An 18,754-nucleotide genomic window follows, 5' to 3' on the forward strand; every position below is an offset into this window, starting at 1 on the left:
CAATTTAGGTCCCCACCGTGACACGAGTCCCCATGAGTCTGTGTGTATTCAGGTTTAAGTCCCCACCTGAATAGAAAAACAAGTACACACGTACACACACGTACACACTACAATACTGTACTACTCCTGCTGTTCTTGGCAGACTAATATTCATTTACAATTTCATGGCTGCACTGTAAATATAACGGCCAATACAGTAACAACAATGGTACATCTATTTTTGCTAGCGCTCGAAAGTATATTGCATCCGTAGTGGTTTAGCACTACCATTGAGAATGAATGGGAAACGGTTTAGGGCCGTTTAGCTAAAGAATCCGAGACCCAAGCGCGGGTTGTGACAAGGTCATTCTCTAATTTTAGCTAATTTAATCTCCACTGTAAATACAAACTATTTAGAATTTACTAATGTTTTTTGGGTTTTTTTTGGTACAGACAATGAGAATGAGAATGAAATAGAAAACCCACGGAGAGGACAAAGAGTGTGCTGGTCAAATGCTGAAGTGACGGCTGTAATGAAGCATTTTAAGGCATATATAGCCAAAGGAAAACTGGCCACAATGACTGAGTGCCAGCAGTGTAAAGCTGCTGAGGATCCTGTTTTGGCAAGGCTCAGCATGCAAGACACAAGAGACTTTGAGAGAAATCGGGGAATTAGCTTGAAAAGAATGTGATGTAACATCCCGTTCTCATTTGATGCCGTTCTATTAAGATTAGCACTTTGGTTGTTGTTTTAGGTATTTTTCATAGTGCAGAACTCGTGTATGGCAGCAGTTCTTAATCACATCCCACTCTAGAAATCTTGAAGTTTAACTGTTAATGGAATGGTTTGTCAAAATATGGCAGTCCTGTCCTTTTGTCACTCTCATGTTGTTCCAAACCCGTATGACTTCTCCTCGGAGATGTTTAGCAGAATGTTTTGGCCAGTCTCATCCTCAAACACCACTGATATTCACTGTATGGAGAAGGTGTAATAAATGTGAATGGCGTTGGTGTCTGAAGCTGTGGCTGTCTGAAACATTCTGCTAAACATCTCCCTTGTGTTCCACTGAAGAGGATAAGTCATACGTTTGGAACAACATGAGAGTGACAAAAGGTCCGAATTATATTTGGATGAACGGTCCCTTAAGGAGAAAGCTGTATCTCTACACATTGCATTAGTTACTGTGTGTTGAGTGAGTTAATCTTGTACATTTCAGAGCCTGTTTAATGACATCTTCACAACATGAGCTGCGCTTTAAATGTTTTGTAAGTATTTTCAGTTTTGAATGGTTTATGTTCTTGCATTACAATAAGGCCAAAACATTTTATTTTATTTTTTTAAGATTACACAAGTGTTTTATTGTCCATGTTTTGAAGTTTATGAATGTTTTTTTTTCTCCCTAAAATGGCATGCCATGCTTGTAAAACATGGTAAAAATTTAAAGAAAAAAGATTTTGTGTTGTTACTAAAAGGTGTAATTAAATTACTTCTAAAACACATTGGTCTGTTTAGTGTTGTAAGTTCTGTTGTATATTGTGTTTAAGATCACCTTGGTCTCGGTAATGCAGTATAGTGTCATGTTTGTGTGTTGTGTGTTGTCCTGTGCTAGTAAATCACATTCGTCCCTATAATGTTGAAAGATGTGTGTTTGTGTATTGTGTTTAAGATCCGGCACTCTTTATTCACCTTGGTCTCGGTAATGCAGTATATTTTCATGCTTGTGTGTGGTGTGTGTACATGTCCCTGTAAAACACATTGGTCTCTGTAATCCAGGGAACTGACTTGTTTTGTTTATTGTAAAATGAGTATCCTTATAAACCGGTAGGACTCTAAAAATCCCAATTATGTAATGGACGAGAACATTTCAGGAGGGGTGTGCCTGTCCCCGAGTACCACCAAAATATCATGTTGTCATATTATCCGTTTTGTGTGTAGAGAAAATTCTAAACCAGATTCATCATCTTCAGATTAAAACAATTTTTTTTGATAGTTTTATCATCTCTGTAGGGCATTGGGAAAGGTGTGTCCCCTTAAACCACCATACAACTGGTTTGGCCATCAAAGTCCTGCTAAACCACAAAAACCTCTGTCTGTCTCTGTCTGTCTCTGTCTGTCTGTGTGTGTTTGTGTTTGTGTGTGTGTGCGCGCGTGCGTGTGCGTGTGTGTGTGTGTGTGTGTGAGAGAGAGAGAGAGAGAGTATTGAATTTGAATTTTAACCAAACATATTTTTCACAACTTTTACACTTCTCAAAACAATTCTAATACAATAATGACTCAAACTAAATTGACATTAGCATCAATCATTGTAACAAACAAAAAATAAATAAAAGTTTGTCTACAACAGAGCAAACTGCATCATTGTAACACCACTGAACTGAAAAGTCTTTCATCATTTTATAAAATTTTAAATCAACCCACACTCTTGCTTTTATCCGATTTTTAAAAATAGATACAACTTCACATCCTTCTGACCCTTCAGTTTTATTCCTCCTGCTTATACTGTATATACTGCCATTTTTGCTTCTCCCACAATGAAATTTAAAAATTGACATTTTATCTTGTTTTTCGCCTCCTATCGATATCCAAGAATAAAACTCTAAACAGTAAAAATTTAGTTTACCAAACAACAATGTAAGAAAATCAAATAAATAGCACAATCTTGTACACTCCATAAAACAATGAAAAATTGTTTCTTTTCTTTTTTCCACAAAAAGGACATAGATTACAAACATTTGGGTTGATAACATGCACAAAAGAATTAACAGCAACTGCACCATTCTCCATTGGACATCTCCCACGTTTTTTTTCCAAACGAGGTTTATAAAAAAACTCTCCACACAGGTTTTATACTCTGATCCAAACCTAATCTTACTGTTTGGAGAGACACACTTTCAAGTATAAAATTTTAATATAACTTCTGTACAATTTTTTGCTGTTAGCCTCATTAATAGTTAGTTCCTCTAAGTTCTTCAACAATTCCCCATTTGCACCTTTAAAATCAGGAATAATATAAACTTCTGGAAAAGGATCCTTGTTATTTGGAACCACCTTTCCTTCACCATAGTTTATAAGGAGAGACTTTTCTTCTACTATAAAAGATCCAGTAATTTCCCTGCTAATCTTGTTGATCTAACTCCAATGCAAGAATCAACCTTTTGTGAATTATTTAACTCAGGACCCCCAGCAGCTATTATGTGACACAATTTAACTCTTCTTGCTTTGCACATTGCATTTTCAAAACCCCATGCAGCTTCACTTGAAACATCAAATCTAGCTCCAAACACAGTCGGTTCTTCTAATAACCAATATAAAGACAAACCAAAAGTCCCTCGCCTTTTCTTGAATAAGCTCCATATTCTAAAGGCCCCTTTATAGAATGGAATCAGTCCATTCAGCTGAATTTTGCTAAAGTCCAATAAAAATAAAGCAGAGTCCAGTCACAGGCCTCCAACTTGACTCAAAATAAAGTTAGCAACATTTCTCCAAACAAGATCTTCTGGTCCAGTTAAAAATCTTTGAATAAATTGTAAATGAAAGTTGCTCCTCTGCTGGCCAGATGTACTAGTCCTTGTCCCCCTTCCTCCTTAGGGAGATCACTCTGCGGCACCCGGTGAAACTTAGTCCAAAAAAAGTCCACAATGAGAGCTTGTAGTTTTGCAAGTAGTCCACTTGGTGGCTCAGTACATGCCAAGCGATGCCAGAATGTTGCCATCAAATTATTGATGACTATAACACATTTGGGCCACAGCCATTTCCATTTTTCCAGTCGTCCATTTGTTTTTTCTAGAACACCCTCCCAGTTTTTTTCACTTCCCATGTTCCCTACCTCTATCCTTAGGTCTGTGCATGTTTTTTCTCTTTCTTGTGTCTCAGTTGTCCCTAGGTCCCAGTCCCTGCTGTGGGTTCCTGATCCATTGTGGTGCTCCCCTGATCTGCCGTGGTGGTCTTCTGCTCTGTCTGCTCCACTGTGGAGGTCTCTGGCCCTGTCTACTCCGCACTGGTGGGCTCCTGCCCTGTCAGCACCGCCGTGGCAGTCTTCTGCCCTGTCTGCTCCACCCTGGTGGGCTCCAGCTCCGTCTTCTCCGCCCTGGTGGGCTCCTGCTCTGTCTTCTCCGCCCTGGTGGGCTCCGGTCTCGTCTGCTCCGCCCTGGTGGGCACCAGGTCCGTTGACTCCGCCCCGGCTTCCTGCTCGGCCGGCTCTGCCTCAGTCCCCATTCTCTCCACTTCCACATGGACCTGGCCCTCCATCCCTCCCCCTGTTCCGCCTCTGCTCCACCACCCTCCTGGATGCTGTAGGAGCGTCTGGAAGCCCCTGGAAGTGCTATGTCACGAATCCTGTCCATGCACTTCCATTCACTCACCACCAGAGGTCACCCGCTCATCACATGGACTCTTGCACTGCATCACACTACTGTTGCACTTCACCATCTAACTACATTTCCCATCATCCATCGCACAGATCACACAGCTGTCACAGATTACTCATTGCACTGATTACAGCTGAAACCCATTAGACACGTTTTATAAGCCTTGGACTTTCTCTCCCTCTCTGCCGAGTATTGTATGCATTCATTGTTGCCCTACAGAGCCCTGTTAGTTTTCCTAGTCTTGCCTTGCCTATGTCGGATTGTGTTTTCCCCTGCCTGGACTAACGCTTACATTTTGGATTACCTCTCTTGTCAAGCCCCTTTTGATACTGTGCGCTGATCGTCGACCCACGCTTGTCTTTGTTTACTCTTTGTCTCGCCCATGTTATACCTGTTTGCCACTGTTCGACCCTGCTTGTTATGACCACGTCTCTGCTCGTTAAAAGCTTGCATATGGATCCGCACGTCTCACATCTCGTCAGTCCCGTAACAATATTAGTCTTATGACTCATAATCACCTCTCCTTCCCACTCCATTTTCCATGAATTTTCATTCTGCACATCAGTATGATGAGTCTCCTGAACAAAACTGACGTCAATATTTTTATTTTTTTGCTTTATCAATTCAAACAGCATTGCTCTTTTCCTATGATCCCTTGCACCATTTATGTTCAAACCTTAACGTTTATTTAAATATCTTCTTACAGTCGGAGCTGATACCCTTGGCAGTGCTTCGAGATGTAGTGTGGTTATGCTTCAGGGAACGCGAGTTTGAGTCCAATTTTTGGGACCTTTCGTGATCCGATAAATATTTAAATATCTTCTAATTAAAACAGTATGGGTCCCTATGCAGTTTAAAAATATGGAAACTGATTTAAGTAATTTCCAGGAAATGCATGGCAAAAAGCCAAGTGCAACACGGCTATTTTGGGCTATAGCTATAGCCTATGGAAAAAATATTTGTGTTTCGACTATTTTCCCTATTCAGTGTTCTAAAACATAAAATTAATTTCTAAAAATAAATTGATCATACAAGTAGAGAGCTTTCATGGCAAACGTTTAGTAATCATCTGAACATGACTGACTTAATTCAAGGTGCACTTTTTCATTACACGGAACTCTTTAAGCAGCCTTTTTTTGAACTTCACTAAATAAATGTGCATGTGCCACGCAAACCAGCAAAAGACAAATAAGCAAACATGTAGGCCTTGTAGAAAATGTATCTGTATCTAAGCTGATTATTAGCCTACTCTTGACAGAGAGCTGGATTAGTTTTTGAGAGACACGCAATGCAGCTGTTTGATTGGTGATCGCGCTGTGCTTAGTCCATTCATTCGCGCATCATATTGTAGCCTATAAGGTTTAAATCATTGCCTTTTAAATATACACAAATAATAGAACGTGTATGATGTATTATTTTAGTTGATATTACTCTTGCCAAGCTCTGATTTCTGAGAGATGCACGGAGAGACAATAGCAAGCTGTGTTTGATTTGCGCTCTTTTAATTCATAAAGTTTAAATTCATTCACTTCACACACTCATTATTGCGTGACTTTAGAGGTTTGTGTAAAATATCGCGCTGATCCCCTGGCTCACCTGTTATCTAGCAAACACCAGATTGTGCTGCAGCCTCAGCCGAATATTCGGGCAGAATTACTCGTTATCCGTTATTCATTTTTGAAGGCATTATCCGTGCCTTTCCGAATAAGGTATTCGGCTTTGGGAACATCCCTAAGGGAAACTTTACAAATGTCTTGAAACAAAATATCTGAACAATGTTTTGAGTCAAGTCAAGTCACCTTTATTTATATAGCGCTTTTACAATACAGATTGTGTCAAAGCACTTAACAGTATCAAATTGGAGGATAGAGTGTCAGTAATGTATAATGATAAGATTAAACACTCAATTTTCAGTTAAAGGCATTTCATTATTGAATTCAGAGATGTCATTGTCTAGCTCAGTTTAGTTTAAATAATATCTGTGCAATCAAATCGGCGATAATCGCTAGAAATTAAGTGTCCCCAACTGAGCAAGCCAGAGGCGACAGCAAGGAACCAAAACTCCTCTGTGACAGAATGGAGAAAAACCTTGGGAGAAACCAGGCTCAGTCGGGGGCCAGTTCTCCTCTGACCAGACGAAACCCGCAGTTCAAAAGTTTATATTTCTATTTAATTTTGTTGCAATTTCTAACAATAGTAGTATTATGTAGTTAGGTATTTTATTATATTTTAGTTATTTTGTTATTTTTGGTTGATATATCTGGGGATATATCTCTGGGGATCATCTGGGTGTCCTGGTCTCCGCTGACGATCAGGGCTGTAGACATCATCTCTTGGTGCTGATCCACCATCTGATCGGATACGGACTGAGAAACAGACTAGGAAAGAAACAGACAAATATTAGCGTAGATGCCATTCAACTTACGATGTAACGAGTACATTGTGTGTTATGGGGAGTGTTCCCGGTTCCGGTTGATCTAATTAATGCAGCCTAACAATCCTTTAACGGATTTGAATAATAGAAGCGTATTAATGTGTTATGTGTAAGCCAGGCTAAAGAGATGGGTCTTTTTTGAGGTGTGACTCCAGGCCATTAAAAGTATTGGTCCCACTTTATATTAGGTGGCCTTAACTAATATGTACTTACATTTTAAATTAATCATTTGGTACAATGCACTTATTGTGTACATACACTGTACTTATATTTTTAAAAATACCTATATGTAATTACATCTGTAATTCATTTCTGTAATTACATTTATAATTACACTGTTGACCCATCCCTTACACCTTAACCCACCCTTAAACCTACCCATACCACCAAACCTGTCCCTAACCTCCCCGTATCCCACCTCAATAGCAGCAGAAGTGTTTTGCAATACAATATGAACACAATAAGTACATTGTACTTATTTTTTGATGTAAGTACATAGTAGTTAAGGCCACCTAATATAAAATGTGACCAATTATTAGAAGAATAATGCGCTCCTGAAGTGGTAATGTGGGCATGATTCTCTCTTGTGATTTTGTTAATTGTATCCTTGCACCTGCATCATTTCTGAAACACTCAAGGCCCGGATATACTTCACTTTCCACGTTCCGTATACTCAAATGCGGATGAGCGCGGATGGATGAGTTTGATAAATGTGCTGTACCACAGAGTAGACTCATTCTGTCTCAACATTCACCTCACGCCATACTGTCCACACAGTCACGACAATTGGGCTGCAAGCAGACAGTGTGCACAGACATCCACGGACACTTCTGATGACACAAATTGTCTCACAGACCGTCACAAAATACGGATGGCTGAAGTATACTTTGGGCTTCAGTGTTACAGCAGTTACTGCAGTTTTTAAGGCCGTCGTCCTTCTTCTCTGTAACTTGTGTTCTTTAAGTGTTTGTCTGGGACTGACATCTAGTAGACATTTAAATATCAGGGTTCCCCATTCCTAGTCTAGGACAATCACTTTCCTAAGTCAAGTACTTTGCATTTACTTTAATAACAGTCAGGTGTGTTGAAACTAAACTCAGCAGGAATGAGGAACCTGCTTTACAGACTCACAGACGCCTGTTTTACACACGTCACTCAAACACAGAACCAGGAAACAGGAATCACCTGAGTTCAGGGAAAGAGAAACTGAAGTGTAGTTGAGCTGTTGTGTGTTTGTGTCTCTGTATTCATGCAGTAAAATGGCAGGAGCCAGAGTTTTTCATGATGAGTTCATGTGTTCAGTGTGTCTGGATCTCCTGAAGGATCCTGTGACCATCCAGTGTGGACACAGTTACTGTAAGAGCTGTATTACAGGCTGCTGGGATCAGGAGGATCAGATGAGAGTCTACAGCTGTCCTCAGTGCAGACAGACCTTCAGTCCAAGACCTGCTTTAGCTAGAAACACCATGCTGGCTGAAGTGGTGGAGAAACTGAAGAAGACCAAACTCTCTGCTGACTGTGACGCTGGAGCTGGAGATGTGCAGTGTGACGTCTGTACTGGAAGAAAATACAAAGCCGTCAAGTCCTGTCTGGTGTGTCTGGAGTCTTACTGTCAAACTCATTTTGAGCGGCACGAAGAGTTTCATTCACGTAAACCACACAAAGTGACTGATGCCACTGGACAACTGCAGGAGATGATCTGCCAGAAACATGAGAAGCTCCTTGAGGTTTTCTGTCGCACTGACCAGAAATGTATATGTATGCTGTGTACGATTATTGAACATAAAAACCATGACACTGTATCAGCTGCAGACCAGAGGACAGAGAAACAGGTATTTAATACTAGACTCTCATGAAATATTGCTACACTCGTTTCATATGTGTTTATGTCGGCACCCATATTAACAGCTTACAGCATTTTTTTTTCTTTGAAAAAATATATACTTCCATGAGTCAAACTACAAGCTCTGCTACACAGCAGAAACACTGTCAGTGTGAAGCTCCACGTCTGAGTCTGTTTCACATCTTATGACACTTGCGGTGTGAAACACGCCTTAATCTTTATGATAATGAATGAATGATGCATTTATATAGTGCTTTATTGTGTATTCATGATGATTGATGTATGATAATTATAAACGATAGGCACTGGTTATTAGTTCCAGCTCCACTTTTACTGGATTCATCTGATCACATGGTGATTTAGTGGCAGTAGTTTTCTGTGAGATTCACTATCATCTGTTTGTCCTGCAGAAGCAGCTGAAGGAGACGCAGAAGACGTTCCAGCAGAGAATCCAGCAGAGAGAGAAAGATCTCCAGCAGCTGAGAGAGTCTGTGGAGTCTCATAAGGTGAGTCTGGAGAAGAAGAGAAGTTTGTCTCAGTCTCAGTTCAGACTCACTGAAGCCTGAATCACTGTGTGTCCTAACAGCGCTCTGCACAGACAGCAGTGGAGGACAGTGAGAGGATCTTTACTGAGCTCATCCGCTCCATTGAGAGAAGCCGCTCTGAGCTGATACGGCTGATCAGAGATCAGGAAAAGCAAGCAGTGAGTCGAGCTGAAGGACGACTGGAGCGACTGGAGCAGGAGATCAATGATCTGAGGAGGAGAGACGCTGAGCTGGAGCAGCTTTCACACACACAGGATCACATCCAGTTCCTGCAGGTAACACACATCTAGAAGAACAGGATCATAGTGGACTTGAGCAGATCCTGCTGTGACACCAGACTCACAGAGAAACATTTCATGAGTGTCTTATTTTATAATCATCAGTCAGACTCTCATCTGATCGTCTTCTTCTGAAAGAGACGCCGCTTACAAATGCTTTCAGTTCTGGAAATCTCTTAGGAATCATTTCTCTCAGCTCTATTTTCTGGAAGATATATTTAGCTGTCAAACACCACTAGCGCCACCAACAGTTCAAAACTTCACTAATATTTCAGCTTTTTGCTTTATTTTACTCTCTGATTTATTACGTCATGGTGAAACTCGGTAGTACTAATTCGGTTTTGTTTTTTTTTCCAATTTATATTTTAGTATTATTAGTGATTGCGTTTTTTAGAAATATTTATATATCCAGTAAAAATGCATATCCAGTAAAATAATCTACTTACTATCTAATCTAGGTTACTGGTAAAATCAGGTATTATGGGGACTAGCAAATATTTGCCCCCAATATACATTATATTCTGTATTCCATATTGTATTTTATTAGTAGCCTTCATTAAAGTTCTAGTCTAGAAATGTTAATTTCATCTTGCACACCAAACACAGAAATATAAACAAGACATTTGATCATTTGCGCAGCCGCGTCTCTCTCACACATTTCAGAAACCAACAGGTTGAAAAGACAGTAAAGCAGGGGTGGCCGACGTCAGTCCTGTTGAGCCACAGGGTGATTCTCAAACTAAAGTCTGCATTCTATTGAGGCTGCGTCCTTCTTAGTTCAGTCCTTCAGAGGCTTGTAGGCTGGTGTCCTCTGCATTAAATGCACTAGAATGAGACGGTCTTGAAAGTGTGCGAAGCTACGTCACATATGTTCCCGCCCTCAACGTCACGGCATGAAAATACTAATAAAACCTAATTTTGGAAAAATACTTTGCATTATAAATCTTTAACTATTATTTGGCTTTCTATTCATGCAATACAATGAATCCCAGCCATCTAGAGTCTCCCAGTGGCTTACATTGTTGGCAGTTTAGTGTTAATTGAGAAATTCACACCAAAACAAAAGATAACATCTATGCTTTCATGCCCGAAAACATTACTTTTGTCTTACATTTCATAATAAATTCAGCCAAGATCAGTACTAATGCTGCATTCACGTGCTATCAGAATTATCGTAAATATGGGTTTCCTAGTCAGAAAATGACCATATAAGGCCTCTCTAAGACTGTTCATGTCCAATTTCTGACTAGGAAGCTCGTATTTATGATAATTCTGATAGCACGTGTGTAACGATCCATGTGCAAAGCTTTTATTATCCAGTGACGTCGTCAAAACACAGGCAGGGTCAAACATCAGTTAACAGATATGTTGAGAACAAGACACAAAAGTATTCCGAGGGCATGCTTGGGTCATTGATCGGCGAACAATTTCCAAAGGGTTTAGACAAGAGGGGTAATCCGAGAACACGAGCAATAGTCCAAGCAGGGGCAAACAGAGGCCAAACGGAAAGACGAAGGGTTAATCCAGGAACACGGACAAGAATCAAAACACAAGAAAACAGACAAGGCGAGACTAAGACAACTAAGAGGGTTCCGTATCGCAGCTAAAACTAGGAGAGTAATATATGCAGAACAATACTGGAACTAAACAGAAACACTGAATGGCTCGGTAAGGCAGCTAACACTAGGGGAGTGCTATAAGCAGAACAATACTCGGCGATCTGTGAAAGGAAGTCCATGGTTTAAGTAAGGCGTGTAATGGGAATCAGCTGTGTGATCAGTGCAATCAGCTGTGTGTGAGTCATCAGTGCAATGGATGATGGGAATTGAAGTCCTGGGTGACGTGCAACAGTTAGTGTAGTGCAAGAGTCATTGTGGTGAGCGAGTGACCTCTGGTGGTGAGGGAATGGAAGTCCATGGACCTGATTCTTGCCAACGTGAATGCGGCATGACTTGTTTTTCGTCAGTTTCACATGATTTAGAATATGTACAAAGGATTGTGGGTGATAGTCGCGAAGGATCTTATTCCTCCTTCAAATTCAGCTGAATAAAGGACGTGAAACCAAAGCTGCCTTCCAAGAATCCCTCCGACTGAGACGGCCTTCAGCAACATCTGATGACGTGGCAGCCGAGATATGCAGCCTTTGTAGGATGCAGCCTTCCGTTTGAGAAGCACCTACAGTCCTGCAGTGTTTCACTCCAACCCTAATCAAACACACCTGAACAAGCTAATCAGGTCTAAAGATTACTAGATAGCTACAGTCAGGTGAGGTTTTATCAAGGTTGGAGCAAAACTCTGCAGGACTGTGGCCCTCCAGGACCGACGTTAGCCACCCCTGCAATAAACATGTATCTTGTGAATAAATGATTTTTAATAATTAAATATTACTACCCTGTTGCTCAAATGGGTCTCATGTCAGAACTTTTCTTTCCCTTTAAATCGCTCTGTACAGTCGATCCATCCCTGCTCACTTTACAGCACAATTCACTGTCACTCAGCAGCACAAAAATTCAACTCATATTGATTCATTTGTTTGGACTCTCAATTATAGATTTTTATTTGCTAATATTGCTTCCCTTCTCAGTCTAACATGTGTTCCGGAAATGAGACAAAAATGCAATATGCTTCAAATAGTGCTGTGCTTGCTTGATTTTGCATTAAATTCTGTGATTGCAGAATAATTTAGTCCTGGAGAGACTGAGCAGTGCTTCAGAGTATTGAGACCAAACAAAACCTGATTGTGTCTTAAGGGTCCTTGTGAAGTTTCAGTGTCTCTAACTGCTCTGAAGTTATAAATAATGGTCTATTCGTAGCCTAGAATCTGTAGCTCTAATGTGATATAAATAATATGAGAAGAATGAAGCTGATGCTGTGAAAGTGCTGGATTGAGGTGAGTTACTAAAGATCAGTCGAGTCAAATCTGATGTTGGAGCAGGTTATTGGGTGAAGTGTGGAGCTGATGAGTTTTGATTTCTGTTTTCTGTAGAGTTTCCAGTCTCTCTCAGCTCCTCCTGAATCTACAGACGTAAATGATGATCTCTTCAGTTCTCTCGTCTCTTTTGATGATCTGAGAGAATCTGTCCATCAGCTGAGAGACAAACTGGAGGATTTCTGCAAAGAGGAGCTCAAGAAGATCTCAGACAGAGGTAAAGTCCTGGAGATTCATCTGCTCTCAGAAACCAGTCCATCATCATCTCATATCATGGAGAACATCATATTAGAAATGTCTTAGGAATGGATGCAGGATCATGAGAATCACACTGTTCATGTCTGTTGATTTCCACAGAAACATTCACCAACATTGTTCCCAGAACCAGGAACCACTTCCTACAATGTAAGTCAGTAAGAAAACAAGCAGAAAAATCACTGAGTGTGTTCATGTTCTTCTGTAGAAGCTGAAAGAAGAGTTTATAATTGATGATGTAAATGATGATTAGCACAGATATCTGGTCATCTGTACTGAGACACTGATGATACACTGAACATGAAGAGTTCAGCTACATGAAAACATCAAACAGATTCATAATTCCTGATTTTTATCTCCATCAGATTCTCATCAGTTCACTCTGGATCTGAACACAGTGAATAAACGCCTCCGTCTGTCTGAGAGCAACAGAGTTATTACTGTCACTGACACAGATCAGTCGTATCCTGATCATCCAGACAGATTTGATAATTGGTATCAGGTGTTGTGTAGAGAGAGTGTGTGTGGACGCTGTTACTGGGAGCTGGAGTGGAGTGGAGATTATGTGGGAATATCTGTGTCATATAAGAGCATCAGCAGGAAGGGATCGGGTGATGAGTGTGTGTTTGGACGTAATGATCAGTCCTGGTGTTTGGACTGCACTCCCTCCAGTTACTCATTCAGACACAATAGCATAAAGACTAATCTCTCTGTGAAGTCCATCAGCAGGAGAATAGGAGTGTTTGTGGATCACGGTGCAGGAACTCTGTCCTTCTACAGCGTCTCTGACACAATGAGCCTCATCCACACACTCCAGACCACATTCACTCAGCCGCTCTGTCCTGGGTTTTGGTTTGCTTCAGGATCATCAGTGAAACTGTGTTGATAAATCAGACTAGACTGATGAGAGATTCTACCCATAATGCTTTGAGCTTCATGATGAATCAGTAACAGTGAGATGTTATAGAGTCTCTTCTTTTCTCTTCATGACTCTTTCTCTTCAGCTGAACTTCTGTCAGTGAAATAACATGAATCAGAATTAATGTGTGTAATAAATCCTCATATAGACTGTAAGATCAGTGTGTGTGAGTCCTGCTGAGTGACAATGTGTTTCTGTGCTTTTCTCTGTTTGTGTTAATTCAAATCAATAATTTAGTTTTCAATGTAGTGTCACATCAATCATTTGTATTATTACTATCAAAAATACCTTTCAATTCAAATAATCACACACAGTCAATAAATCATTGTCATTATTCACCTTATGGAGCTTCAGGCCTTTCCAGTATTTGTGTTCTTATGTCTTCTGGTGTCACAAGCTGCTGTTTTTATTATCATTCATTTAATTGTTAACTGTTAAAGTTATATCAAAGTTACAAGTTACATTGTTAATAATTTTAAAAAAAGGAAAAGGAAAATATATTGTGTTCAATTGTGTAAATAACATGACATTTCAAGCTGTTATAGCTCATATTTGTCACAGATCAGTCAGGCCCTTCACTCCACCAATCACAGCGTTCCACCTCTCCAGAGTTCTAATCACGCACACCTGCACCTGATCACAGCCTCATCATCACCCGCTACAAAAGATCCTCTCACACTCACTTCACTGTCTGATCTCGTTTCTCAATGTGGACTCTGACAACACTGAATCCTGCAATCGAAGACCATATCCTTCCAAGAAAGTATACTTACCTTGTTTGACCTACCTCCTGTATTCTTCCTCCTTGTGTTGTCCTCTCTGTGTAGAGTTCCAAGTCTCGAAGTGTGTGTGTCAACCTGGATCCCCTCGTCTCATCTCGTCTTCCAACATCCCTGGGAAAAGAGAAGCTATCACCACCTTGTCACGACTACCCGAATTACTCAACACAAGATTATCCACTCACCTCTCCAGTCTGCTCAATGCACCTGTTTAAAATAAAACCCACTTGTTATTTACCTCTAACCTTTGTGTCCGAGTCTATCCGTAACAATATTATTCTACATGCAATTTCTTGACATTCAAGGAAAATAGTTTTTGAAATTAATTTGTCCCTGATTGGTCAGCATGACATTAAACAAATTAACTAAAAGTTTAACGTGTGTATTGGCGTGTATTGATGTGTATGTGAGAGAGTGTGTGTGCGTTTTTGTGACATATAAGGACACAAATATATTACAAGGAGAAGGTGATTTATGAGGACATTTCCCCATGTCCCCATATTTCAAAACACTTATAAATCATACAGAATGAGTTTTTTTGAGAAAGTAAAAATGCAGACAGTCTCCTGTAAGGGGTAGGTTTAGGTGTAGGGTTGGTGTAGGGCGATAGAAAATACAGTTTGTACAGTATAAAAACCATTACGCCTATGGAGAGTCCCCACTTTTCACAAAAACAAACGTGTGTGTGTGTTCCTAGTATTCCTTATGTTGTGGGGACATTTTTTTTTTTTTGGTCCCCATGAGAAAACAATCATACAGAATGATTATAAATCATACAGAATAATCTTTTTTGAAATCTAAAAAAGTAAGGGGAAAGAACATTTCGGTTATGCAGTGGTGGGCCGTCAGAGGAAGCAAGGTCTTCTCTGCTGGCCCTATAAATAATATATTTTATTGATTATTTAGGTATCATTTTCATTTGTGTAATGTCCACAAAATTGCCTTTGATTATTTTAGTCGAGGTTGAACTGGAATATCCTACATAAAAAAAAGTCCCCGGCCAGCACTACAGATAGTGCTACCCTTTTGTTGAAAGACATCACATTTGATTTTTTAAGAGCATTACTGACAGAATCATCAGCCAATCAAATTTTGACATTCAATGACAGCCCGCCCTCTGGGTCCAGCTACGTGCCCAGTGCTACCCCCAGCGTTAGATTGCCCTTTAGTGTGGAGTTTCCAAGGTACGAAAGTGAAACTCAACGAAAAGAAAATGACAGCTGCAGTCGTCGGTGCCTACACATCTTGTTGCCGATCTACTAAAAACGCCTTTTTCATGGCGCTCTTTTGCAGACAAAAGAGAATAACTGAGAAAAGAAGACCTACACCCGAACTGAATTCGCTAACAAAGGCCAAACAAAGTTTTTATGCGCCATTTCATAGATTGCAACTATGAGTGCTACAAGAGCCTAACAGCTAGCACCGAGCACAAGTTATTTTGTTGGCCGTGTTTACTTTTTAATACGAGTAAAGGGACATGGAATGACAGACCCATGGACTTTATTTACAAGTGACAGGTGAGTGCTTTATTATTTGATGAGTATTGTATTGTGCACATTGTTATGGAGGTGTACGTGGTGCGTTGATAATACTGTGGTGTGGTGTGTGGATGTCCAGCGTTTGTACAATTTTTTTGATTTGGGCGTGTCGTCATTTTAGAGTGACGTGAATGTGCACAGTGACCCGGGCCGTGTATTGGCGGACTACTTTTACTGATCCATGTAGGGAAATTTACTCTGCATTTAAAGTGACTGCGCCTAATTTTCTAGCTGCTGTCAGTGTCCTTAATGTTAATCCAAGAAAATGAAAGAAAGAAAAGCACTCACTGCTCTTGACTGAATTACTTTGTAGTTTTAACAGTAATTAATCCACAGTCAAACCAAAAATTATTCAGACACCAGATATAATTTTTATTTTATTTTTTCTAGCAGGTACAAGACACTACAGTTCATTTATGTAAGTGAGTATAGCAAAATAAAATAAACTGTGACATATTATACCCATCAATTCTTCATACAGTGGTCTACCAGTAAAATTAAAAAAATTTGGGACCAAAACTTATTCAGACTTTTCTGTTCCGATCAAAACATCAACGCCAAACATGAAGGGAGTCTGCATAATAGCAGTTCTTAAGTGTATTGAAACCAAACCTGAGCATGTCTGAACCCTTAATCAGTCCTTGGGGTCTATCTGACCCCAATGGAATTTTCCTTTATTTTTTAAAAGTGTTCCCTTCATCTCAGGGGCATGAGACTCTATGACTTTTCCTAAATAATCTATCTAAAAACACACAAAAAAATCTGGACTTGATTTGATTGTTCTAAAGGTGTGTAAAAATTTTTACCGTTTAAGGTCCTTGGGGTAAGATTGACCCCACATTGAAAATGAATGGGAAAAGTGAAAAAAAAGATTTGACATTTGACATTTTTATAAAGGCCTGGATCTAGAGCACAAACGCAAATTGGAACGAACATTCCATCTCATGCGCACACACACACACACACACACACGTGTGTGACTGCGATAAAGTGCATTTTTATAGAAATTGGCATATAAAATCAACAAATTTGGCATAAATCTGAAAATTTCCACTCATAAATGAAGAACTGGTACCAGAGCACAAATGCAACATGGAACAAGCATATTCACACACACACACACACACAGAGGTGTGGCATAGGTGTCCAGGGCATTTTATAGATTTTGGCAAATAAAATGCACAGAACATAAATGCATAACAATGTGAAGGGGTAGACATAATGCACACACACACACACACACGCAGAGAGAGAGCGAGAGAGACATTTCTGCAAATTTATGGAACATAATTTGCAAAAGCAGACAATTCAAAAGAAACCAGACAACAACAACCAATTCTAACCTTTGACAAAAATATAGATTTTTAATGTTTTAGAATTTTTAAATATATTTTCACAAAATGTATATCATAAAGTTGCAAGGAGAAGGTGAAACATGAAGAAAAATTTAGTTGAAACTGAACTGAAAATGAATGAGTCCCTATGGACCTCTGTTGGATATATGTGGTCATTGCACTTTTTTCTTTAACTGTAATTCCTAAGGTTTTTATTTTAACCTGCAGATGGCAGTATTCTATCCCTAACACATGGGCCAATATCTAGAAACCATTTATTTTTAATTTAGGTCATAATTTAAGTGATTTTTTCATAAATTAATTTTTCATAAGCCAATTTATAGCGTAGTTGAGCATTTGTGCAGTAAATAGGTACAAAACTGTCAAATATCCACAAAAACACAGCATAAATGCATAGTTGAGAAGTAAATTTAAAAAATGATATATAGTTTGTCATATAAAAAAAATGTATATTTCCTTATGCAATCGCTCTGTAAAAGTTTGGGGTCTATCTGACCCCAAGGACCTTAAACATAAACCCTACTCAAGGGACGGTCTAGAGTCCTTGTGAACTTTCAGTATCTCTAAAGTTATAAATAATGGTCAATCTAATCTTAGCCTTTGAGCTGCTTTTCCTGTGCAAATCTATTCAACTCTACAATGAGACTCCATTGATGTGCTTGAACTGTTAGATGGACATTTATGTTCTTAGCAGATGTTTAATCATCAAAACTATTTCCTATAAAGTTCACATATAGTGTAAGTGTAAATATAGAATCTGTAGCTCTAATGTGATATAATGAATATGAGGAGAATGAAGCTGACAAATGACTGCACCTCTAAAGACCCCTCTGTCAAACTCCTGAAGTTTGCAGATGACAGTACAGTCATCGGCCTCATCCAGGACGGCGACGAGTCTGCTTACAGACAGGAGGTTGAGCAGCTGGCTGTCTGGTGCAGTCACAACAACCTGGAGCTGAACACGCTCAAAACTGTGGAGATGATAGTGGACTTCAGGAGAAACCCCCCTCCTCTCCCCACTCACCATCATGAACAGCACTGTGGCTGCAGTGGAGTCATTCAGGTTCCTGGGCACAACCATCTCTCAGGACCTGAAGTGGGACAATCACATTGACTCCATCGTGAAAAAGGCCCAGCAGAGGTTGTACTTCCTTCGCCAGCTGAAAAAGTTCAACCTGCCACAGGAGCTGCTGAAACAGTTTTATTCAGCTGTTATTGAGTCGGTTCTGTGCTCCTCCATAACTGTCTGGTTTGGGTCAGCCAGCAAATCAGATTTAAGAAGACTTCAACGGACTGTTAGGACAGCAGAGAAGATAATTGGTGTGCACCTGCCCAGCCTTCAGGACTTGTACAACTCCAGAGTGAAGAAACGGGCAGGTAACATCATCAAAGACCCCTCTCACCCCGGACACAACCTGTTTGCACTTCTCCCTTCAGCCAGACGCTACAGATCTCTGTGCACTAGAACATCTAGGCATAAAAACATTTTTTTCCCCCATGCCATCTCCAGCTTAAACAGCTAACACATGAAT

General features: G+C 39.9%; 2 protein-coding genes across 2 annotated transcripts; both read left to right on the forward strand.

Moving 5' to 3' along the window:
* The first annotated feature begins 1,075 nt into the window (after nucleotides 1–1,075).
* LOC131521586 (uncharacterized) lies at nucleotides 1,076–6,311 on the forward strand. The gene is made up of 2 exons (XM_058746486.1): nucleotides 1,076–1,245; nucleotides 3,854–6,311. Exons 1-2 carry the CDS (start codon nucleotides 1,239–1,241, stop codon nucleotides 4,492–4,494), a joined length of 648 nt encoding a protein of 215 aa, XP_058602469.1. The 5' UTR covers nucleotides 1,076–1,238; the 3' UTR covers nucleotides 4,495–6,311.
* Nucleotides 6,312–6,562: 251 nt separating this feature from the next.
* LOC131521601 (tripartite motif-containing protein 16-like) lies at nucleotides 6,563–14,587 on the forward strand. The gene is made up of 6 exons (XM_058746512.1): nucleotides 6,563–8,613; nucleotides 9,035–9,130; nucleotides 9,211–9,444; nucleotides 12,434–12,593; nucleotides 12,734–12,781; nucleotides 12,997–14,587. The coding sequence occupies exons 1-6, from the start codon at nucleotides 8,041–8,043 to the stop codon at nucleotides 13,515–13,517; spliced, it is 1,632 nt and encodes a 543-aa protein (XP_058602495.1). The 5' UTR covers nucleotides 6,563–8,040; the 3' UTR covers nucleotides 13,518–14,587.
* The last annotated feature ends 4,167 nt before the right edge of the window (nucleotides 14,588–18,754 follow it).

Source organism: Onychostoma macrolepis, chromosome 02 (assembly GCF_012432095.1).
Source record: "Onychostoma macrolepis isolate SWU-2019 chromosome 02, ASM1243209v1, whole genome shotgun sequence".
NCBI classification, from domain to species: Eukaryota; Metazoa; Chordata; class Actinopteri; order Cypriniformes; family Cyprinidae; genus Onychostoma; species Onychostoma macrolepis.